We start from the raw sequence: 10195 nt of genomic DNA on the forward strand, positions 1-10195 counted from the left end.
TGACAATAACAGAGTCATCTGCATATTTAATAATGACCCTGTTTTCATGTCTGCCCTGACACATATTTGTATAGAGAGTGAATAATAAGGGCGATAGGACACACCCTTGAGGAGAACCTGTGGAGGAGAACACTGGGTCAGACAGAACCCCATTTATTCTCACTCTTTGTGATCTGTCAGACCGGAAAACATTTATTTCGATTAAGAGATTTCGATTAATCAGACTCTAAGGATATTTATCAGCCACAACGGCGTGCCACTGTTTTCTCTTTGTAACTAGAACAAGAATTCACAAGTAGCATTGTTTTTATATCTGTTTGTGGACAGATTTTTAAGGATTAGGCTTTAGTGGCTGAGTGGTTGCTGGCTGTCGTCGTTGTTGCTTTGGTCACTAGCAGATTGCCCAAAGTTTGTTAAAAGACAATATCATGCCCTCAAACCACCAAGCAGTTGTAACATTCAAAAAATAAAAAGAAATTTGATTCAAAACAGAAAGTGAGTGTGTTCACCTTCAAAGTAAAAGATGTGCCTCACCTCTGATACCACCCCATTTAAAAACATGCAACTTTTACTTTGAAGGCAAAGGTCTCTGATTCTGCTTTGCATCACTCTCTTTACAGTTTCACTACTGCTTGGCAAGTGGTTGGAGAGTGTTTGCAGATAATTTGGCATCTTTGAAACAAACTACCAGCTTTTAGTGACAAGCAATAGCAACAGCAGGCAACTTCTAGCAATCCCTCATGACCCTTATTCACAATAGATCATAGAAATATCGATATCCTATTATAAATATCAAATATCAAAGGTTTAAATTGTGCCATTTAAAAAAAAACAAATAAGCCCATTTTGAATTTGATGAATGCAACACATCTAAAAAAAGTTAGAACAAGGCCTTGTTTACAGCATCCCCTCTTCTCGTAGGTCGTGGATGGAGTAATATAGTCAACAAATGAACAAATCCAATGAAAAGTCCAAAATCAACAATGATTTGATCCACATAAGTATTGTTTGTGTGTATTGGGCACCTAATATATTTTGCTCTGTTTATACCATTGAGTTAGCTCTTTCTCCCTTAAATTGGGACTAACTGGATGGTTGGAGCTTCAGTCTCCAGCTTTTCCATTAGCAAGGTTGAAATGCCAGATACTGTATTGATATTGCCCCCCTGCACCCGTGTATCTATGTGTGATATTGAAAACTAATTTTTATTTTTAATTAATGCATATGAGTCCTGCTGCTGCCCCAAATACATGCTAGAGTACCAAATGGAAATGAATCAACAAAATATATAGTGTCATATGATGTTATATGTATTTGATTACCATAAAAATGATAGTATTGAGGGTTTTTTAGTAACTGTAATTTGATAATCCTTAAAATAAAATGTAGTGAGTGTCTGAGTTTGGGACGATCGTGGCTCAAGAGTTGGGAGTTCGCCTTGTAATCGGAAGGTTGCCGGTTTGAGCCCCGGCTCGGACAGTCTCGGTCGTTGTGTCCTTGGGCAAGACACTTCACCTACCGCCTACTGGTGATGGCCAGAAGGGTCGATGGCTTAAGCTTAAAACTCTACTCTCAAAGCCCGGTTTGTTGATTTAATTTATGAAGTAATTTAAGGTGGCATTTTTAAAGTGTGGACAAGATGCATGATGTCCATTAATTGGTATCCTATAAATTAAAAACATGGTTAATCACACAGAAAGAAGTGAGTCTATGGAAAATTTGTTTATCAAAAACCATGATTTGAATCCTTTATATTGCCTATATACTCACAAAGTGATGTCGCAGAGATGTCCTTTAGAAGTTCCTCTTCAAAATAAGACCAGCCTCACTAAAATAAAAACAAACCATTTATAATGCAAGTGGTTTTTTAAACTTATTAAACACAGTGTACTCCTTTTAAAAGGAATTCCAACATTTTTCTAAATACTATTATTATTTTACAGTTTAACATTGATTTCAACAGTTTTTGCCTGGTTACAAAAAAAAGTTGATTAATTAAAATAAATAAACCAGTTAAAAAATGTCAAATAAAAAAAAAATCAATAAGCTAACACGTGAGAAATTGTGTTTGTTTATAAACAATCTGTATTCACGTGTCATGTTGATAACAACAATGTTGATATTTGTAAATAAAAAAAATCATTACATTACTTAACCATGTAAGCTCCCTGCACCTGTCATAGACGTTCACATGACGTCCCAAAAAATGATCCAGTCTGAAATGTTGAACATCATAGGTTGGGTTGGGTCATGGTTGGACGTCCAAATTGTGGACCAAGTCGGATGTTGTATAGATGTCCAGAATTGGTCATGGACCAACGCACCCAGTGTAGAAATGTGTACGTCTATGTGATTTCCAATGTTTAATACAATATCTAAATGGTCTCTGGTCCTATAAATCAGTTTGATTTGCGTAATTAAAAGTGAGATGATCAGAGTATTTATGTAGGGACCTATTTTTGCTACTGTTCCCCTAAAGATTAAAAATTAAATTGCTCATTAAGCAAAAGGGTTATTCAAAGTAATATATCAATCACTGGATCATTATTGGTGTCAAATGAATATGCAGCCACAGTTTAATGCTTTAGCTGGTCATAGTGGAGTTAATTATAACTACTAGGGGTAGTAAAATGGTTTAATATTCCAGGATCATATGATTTGTTTTAAATAGAAGCATAGTGGAATAAAAACTACAGTATGTCCAAGAGCAGAATATAATGGAAGTCAAATATAAATAGCTTCAAAATGTTACTGCAGACCTAGTAAGATAGTATGTTAAGAGGTGCAGTCGTTTGTAGTTTTCAGTTTTCTGTCCACTCCTGCTAGGAAATAAATTCTGGCCAGCAGACTTTGATATGATCAGAAAAAGTGTCTGCACTTTGGTTTTTGTGGTCAGGGAGTAAAGCAGTGATAAGGAAAGCACAAATATACAGGCAACTGAACACTACATGGTTTACATTGGAAACAGAAGCTTCAGGAGAAGCTAAAGCTGCCTGACAAGATTTGATTTGTTCCTGCAGCTTTCTCCAGTTTCACCGACACACAGTTTATTCTTAAAGGCTGCTCAACTGCTTCAAGTGTAGTTATGCTCCTCACTATAATTTTAAGTCACAATTAAAGAATTTTTTAAGAAAACGATAGAGGCACCAACAAAAAACTTGTGTTTAGGTGTTTTTTTCCCTCTTCAGGCTTAATGAGCACGTAGCAGAGAAAATAACCACAGTGAGTGCTTCAGCGTCCCTCTTAAATTTGAATAAGATCAAAATCAGCGCAGGGAGATTTTTCACTTAACGATATGTGGCAGCTGAGTGTTTTGAAGATCAACTTGTCAAATTGCAATTCCAGCCAGTTTTCCCAAAAGCATCTTAAAGATAGGATGATAGTAAAATTCTGTGAACTTTCTGAAATCCAAGAGCCATTTCCCCAAAGCATCGTAATTTCAGATGTTCTTAGGAATTCAATTATATTAACGACTTTCTAACCATTTACTGACAGCTAAGAGTCTCTTTAAAAAGCCCTGTGATATTTTTGGTTTTTCATTTTAATTTTTTTTTTATTTAGGCTATATGCATCACAGGACATGTTATGCATCTTTGTTGCAAGTTTAGTAACCCGTAGCTAAATCTCAATGCATGCCTTGAGCAGCAGGATGTAATATAATGCTAACATGCCTTGAGCAGCAGCTAGATTAATTGAAGGTTTCTTATAGTCTTCTTATATTTTCTTAATTCCATTATCATTAATCAAAGCAATCCAGAAGCTAAACCAATTTTCATGTTGTCTCTACATTATTACATTTCATAATGAACATGGGCAGATACAAAATATTTCACAGTATTTTTAAAACATTTAAGAAAGAAGTCTACAGAACATCTATATTCAAACGCTCAACATGCAATGTGTGCATTTGTTTGCAATGTTAGGAAACACTGTAAATAAAAGATGGCTTTAGCTATCACCCATTGTATGTTTTGAGAATGACAAGTCTCAAAAGACTGACTGAATGACAAGTGACAGACCAACCATGACACCGAGGACACTGTATGCCCACTTTAACATGCTTTTTGATAATTTGTGCTATAATTTACTTAAAACTGTGTTTTCTGATTCATCACACTGCACTGGGGGACTTTAGCCTGTTTGACTGGTCAATTACAAACCAAACAGCAAATAGAAACAAAAAGGTTGTTTTAAACATGGAAGTTAAAACATGAACCCCAAACCCGTACAACCTTTGTAGAACAGGCTTTGTGTCTCATTAATAACTCGTGATTTTCCAATGTTTTTTCAACATGCAATTGTTAAAACATTTTTCTAACTCACCAATCTGAGAGCGACAGAAGTGAAAACCTGAGTGATGAAGGTTAAATAACAGCAGATTTAGACTATAAAGACATGATTGGGGTAGGTGAGGCAACAGTGAATAGATGCAATCAGCAGTGGAGACAGAAACATGCCAGTAAACAACCACAGATGGATGTGCAAATCAACTACCGACAGATAATCAGTGTTAATAATACTGCATATACACTTATACAACCATATCACCAGTGCATATGCATGCTGATATACATAGCCAAAGAGAAAACAACTTTTCCAGCCGCCCACACAGGTGTGAGTCAATAAGTTTAATGCCTTGCCTTTGCTTATTTGCGGTGATTTGTTTTAGGATATTTGACCTATCATAAACAACTTTTCTCTTACTACCTTCCTCAAGCACATCAACTTAATGTTTCTGTCTTGTTCACTGTTCCTATGTTGAGGCAGTTCTCTAGATTATAAACTCTCATAAAAATCTTCTTCTTGATGTACTAAAGTTGATACATTTATAATATCACTTCTATTTAAAAATAATAATAATTATCCAATAATTTATGGTACTACCACCTAACCTCTTGCACTTTTAGCTTTCTCCTCTTTCATTCAAGAACTATTGTTGCCATATGTTTCCACAGAGAGCTGTCCTATAAATCTATATATCTCGACAACTGTTCATCCGATCTGCTTTAAACTGTGCACCAAAGAGATTTCTTTTTCTTCTGGCAGCTAAAAAATGCCAGCTGCGAGTGCTTGAGAGCAATCTGGAGATGAAGTATTTCTTTCGTTGCTATGATACAGAATATCCAAGGAAGTAATATCTTGTAAAAACCGTGACTCTAGATGACTTTTGTTTACCTGCTATACCCACTGCAAACTAAATCGTCCTGAGAGCCAAACTTTTCATACAAGCAGTAAAAAGTCCCCATTGTTCAGCACTAGTGCGAATAGGATGTGATCTTGGTTCACTGAAGTATTTGACTCACCCTTTTGCCACTGAAAATGGAAGTCTGGTTAAAAAATGACAGCATTGGCCATAATTGTTTATGAGAAGTTGAACATTTTTCAACTGAAAAATCTGGAAAGAAAAAAGATGCCCTGCTTTTTTTTTTTTTTCTTAGCATATTATCAAAAATATGTTTCTATCATTGCAAACAGCTGAGAGGGCAGTCCATGAGATGTATGCTGTGGTGGACACAGCCCCTGAGGACAATGACCAAGAAGATTTTATAATTAAGCAAGCATAGCTGTAGCTGGATCTAATCTGCATAGGAGGTAATGACTGTCTATATGTTCTACTTTTGCTGATGTTAATATACAGTATAATAGTCGTCTTAACCAGGTAGGTACAAAGACGTAAAATGTCCACAAACAGGACTTAATTACAACAATAGTGTAACGGGAAGAGTATTTACAGTGGGGCAAAAAAGTATTTAGTCAGCCACCGATTGTGCAAGTTCCCCCACTTAAAATGATGACAGAGGTCAGTAATTTGCACCAGAGGTACACTTCAACTGTGAGAGACAGAATGTGAAAAAAAAATCCATGAAATCACATGGTAGGATTTGTAAAGAATTTATTCGTAAATTAGGGTGGAAAATAAGTATTTGGTCACCTCAAACAAGGAAAATCTCTGGCTCTCACAGACCTGTAACGTCTTCTGTAAGAAGCTTGTCTGTCCCCCACTCGTTACCTGTATGAATGGCACCTGTTTGAACTCATCATCTGTATAAAAGACACCTGTCCACAGCCTCAAACAGTCAGACTCCAAACTCCGCCATGGCCAAGACCAAAGAGCTTTCGAAGGACACCAGGAAAAGTATTGTAGACCTGCACCAGACTGGGAAGAGTGAATCTACAATAGGCAAGCAGCTTGGTGTGAAAAAATCAACTGTGGGAGCAATCATCAGAAAATGGAAGACATACAAGACCACTGATAATCTCCCTCGATCTGGGGCTCCACACAAGATCTCATCCCGTGGGGTCAAAATGATCATGAGAACGGTGAGCAAAGATCCCAGAACCACACGTGGGGACCTGGTGAATGACCTGCAGAGAGCTGGGACCAAAGTAACAAAGGTCACCATCAGTAACACACTACAACGGCAGCGAATCAAATCCCGCAGTGCCAGACGTGTTCCGCTGCTGAAGCCAGTGCATGTCCAGGCCCGTCTGAAGTTTGCCAGAGAGCACATGGATGATACAGCAGAGGATTGGGAGAATGTCATGTGGTCAGATGAAACCAAAGTAGAACTTTTTGGTATAAACTCAACTCGTCGTGTTTGGAGGAAGAAGAATACTGAGTTGCATCCCAAGAACACCATACCTACTGTGAAGCATGGGGGTGGAAACATCATGCTATGGGGCTGTTTTTCTGCCAAGGGGACAGGACGACTGATCCGTGTTAAGGACAGAATGAATGGGGCCATGTATCGTGAGATTTTGAGCCAAAACCTCCTTCCATCAGTGAGAACTTTGAAGATGAAACGAGGCTGGGTCTTCCAACATGACAATGATCCAAAACACACCGCCCGGGCAACAAAGGAGTGGCTCCGTAAGAAGCATTTGAAAGTCCTGGAGTGGCCTAGCCAGTCTCCAGACCTCAACCCCATAGAAAATCTGTGGCGGGAGTTGAAAGCCCGTGTTGCTCGGCGACAGCCCCAAAACATCAGTGCTCTCGAGAAGATCTGCATGGAGGAATGGGCCAAAATACCAGCTACTGTGTGTGCAAACCTGGTAAAGACCTATAGTAAACGTTTGACCTCTGTTATTGCCAACAAAGGTTATGTTACAAAGTATTGAGTTGTATTTTTGTTATTGACCAAATACTTATTTTCCACCCTGATTTACGAATAAATTCTTTGTGTGCATATCCTGGACAAGCCCCCAAACATGTAACGGTTCCTATGTACATGCCTCAAAGGATCCTAATATAGAAGAAGATAAAGTTTTAAATTGAAACTGATATTGAAAGTGTAAACTGAATTACTTACAAAGACCAAATACAAATAAGGGACTTGCAGTCCTAGCAAAAACAAGGAAAAGATCAAAAACACCAGGAACTGACCATACAACTGCCCATTAGTTCCGTGCTTTTTCCCTAACCTGATATTAGCCAAGACTAATCCAAACTGAAACTGAAACTGATGCCAACACCCAATTAATAATATTAACATAACTCCACCTTCTCTGGCCTTTTGTGCATACCTTGAGGGTTTTGCAGCCAGTCAGCATTAAGGCATGTGGAACAGTAGTACACATAAACTTTTCTAGCTCTGCAAAGATGCTGTTACACCAATGCTTGCAATTAAAATTTGAATGCCTCTCAACCTTTGAGCTTTGTCAAACATTAGTGTCTGTTTATATGGTTATTTTGTTTTTCATCATGCAGGGCATCTCAGGCTGAGAGAGAACCACAGAGCCAAATTAGTATATAAAAACAAAAAATATTTATGGGGGTGTGTCTGAACTTTAAGGTTTTTGGAAACTGTGTTGTTCAAATTCCATATAAAATAACAATAAGAATTTATCCCCAAACTGAGTCAAAACCTTTCTGCTTGGATCAAAGTGCATATGCTCTTGGTCACATATATTTTGTCCACTTGAAGGGAGAAGTTCAGTGGAGAGGGGAACAACCATGGGGCATTGTTTCTGGGTCAGAGCGCTCTGATGGAGGTGTTAAGTCATTCAGGGTCGCTATACACAAAACACACATACAAAACCATTTGAGAAAAAGCTGTTATATTGTGTAAAATATAATATTAATAATAATTTTTAAAAACTGAAAATGTCATGCACCCATATGTTACTCACAATAGAGCACAGAAAATAACTTGAATATTAATATGAAGAAAATGTGTTTATTTTTAATTTGACTGCAGGAACATATTTCAGAAAAGTTTTAACAATAACACTTACAGGGAAAAACAAAAACTAACTGTTAAGAAATCTTTTGAGATCCCACCACCATTGTGATTAGGAATGTAAGACAGAACATACTCATCATATTATCATAAGTCATGACATTTTCCAGTTTTTTGAGCCGTGACGGCTTCTCTTTCTTCTCTAGTTTTTTTTTTCTTCCAATCTTTGACTCATTATTCTGAAATTTATAATGGAACGCTATTGAAATCCTTTTTTGATATTGTAAGTACATTCACTATTTTCCTGTTCTAAAAATCATTAATATTAATTTCACTTAACTTGACTTCATTAAATGACTCACATATTGTACACCAGTGATTCATTTTTTCTGCTTTCTTCTTTCCATTTTGAGACTTTCAACCAGAGTATTTTTGACAGTTTTATTTTAAAAAAGAACAAAATACAAAAAAAAAAAGAAATACAGCTCAGAAATTCAGTGGAGACCTCACAGCCGGCTGAACAGCAACTAGACAAATGTCTAACTTGTCAAACCTTAAGCTTTGAATTGTCGTCATTTTTTTCAGTGGGCTACTATTTGGTTTCTCTGCAGACTTTCAAAGAAATTATCAAGATATACATTACACGGCACACAATGTTTCCTTCTATTATTTGTATTCTGCTCATGCTGTTTTTTTTTCTTTCCCAGAGAGTGACTGCCAGCTTCTCACCAAACTGCCCAAAGTTAAATGCTTTCGCAACAACAAGCGAGAAGGTATGGAAGCAGTTGCGTTTGAAAAATTTCATTAGCATTTTTAACATGCTAGTGTGTATAAATTTGCATGCTTAATCATTCTTATGTTCTTTGTAGGTTTTTTGGCATCTCATTTGTCACCGGTGTGCTAGATTTGTGTGTGTATGTGTATAAAAAGGTGTTATTCAGGGTGTGTATAAAGAATATAAATTTCACTGGTGGTACTGAAAACTCTCTGCCTAAACAATCCCATGCTGTATATAAACACACAGAGACGGGTGGACAGACAGAAAGACAGTGAGTGAAGTGAAATTGATTCATTCATCTCTGGCTACATATTGAACTGCAGAACTGAAATGACCTGAAGTGAATTGAAGTGACAGGAGAGCTACTGAAATAGAGCCCAGAGTGGCAAGCTATCATAAAAAAAATGTCACTGAAAAGAAAATGTCTTCCACAATCTCAAACCAAACATACATTAATTCAAAAGCAAGCTTATATGCTGAAATTTAAAAAAAAAAAAAAAAGAAAATTTATAAATAACCTAATCACAGATGACAACCAGTTTGAAGTTAAAGCCTCAGTCACACTAAATATGGATGGTGTTCCTCATTTTAATGGTTAATACAGTCATGTGTCATGGCTATGCTTATCATTTTTCCATATAATCCATTTGGAGCTGCCTCCATGCTCTTAAATATAGAATACGAATGAATGGAATACATAAATTAACATGACAGCTTGACAATATGGCGGGGTCAGGAGTATACTGTGAATAAAGAAATGGTTAATGGCCAGAAAAAGGTTTAAGACATATATAATCTTCCACTGTAGCTGACTCAAGATGTTTGGTATGTGCATGATTTTTAAGGAATTGAAATGGATTAAATACTTCGGGCTGAAAGAACATTTTATTTGACTAAAACAATAGTGGAGGTGGCATGCTGTGGTTTATTCAGGTCTTTTAATCGTTTAACTTTTTGCCACTGAATGTTGCACTTTAACTACTACACCCCACTGTTAGAAGCAAATTCACAAAATAGACCCAAGTACAGACACATACTGAGGCAGACAGTAGGGGTGCAACGATACACAAAATTCACGGTTCGGTTCGGTTCGATACTTTGGTATCACGGTTCAATATTTTTTCGATACAAGAAAATGTTCATGCTTTTTTAATTTGTCATTTATTAAAATTATAAATATATATTTTAACTCCAACGTACAGTTTTTAAATTTAATGTTGCTGAAACAACAAGGGGA

General features: G+C 36.7%; 1 protein-coding gene across 2 annotated transcripts in view; it reads left to right on the forward strand.

Moving 5' to 3' along the window:
* The window catches only part of galnt14 (UDP-N-acetyl-alpha-D-galactosamine:polypeptide N-acetylgalactosaminyltransferase 14 (GalNAc-T14)), a 244066-nt gene that overhangs the window by 162839 nt on the left and 71032 nt on the right, over nt 1–10195 (forward strand). For both annotated transcript variants that reach the window (XM_005753112.1, XM_005753113.1), the window contains exon 5: nt 8888–8953. In XM_005753112.1, coding sequence (XP_005753169.1) covers nt 8888–8953 — 66 coding nt within the window. The remainder of the gene's footprint in view (nt 1–8887; nt 8954–10195) is intronic.

This window comes from Pundamilia nyererei, unplaced genomic scaffold, assembly GCF_000239375.1.
Source record: "Pundamilia nyererei isolate P.nyererei 1_Seehausen unplaced genomic scaffold, PunNye1.0 scaffold00404, whole genome shotgun sequence".
NCBI lineage: Eukaryota > Metazoa > Chordata > Actinopteri > Cichliformes > Cichlidae > Pundamilia > Pundamilia nyererei.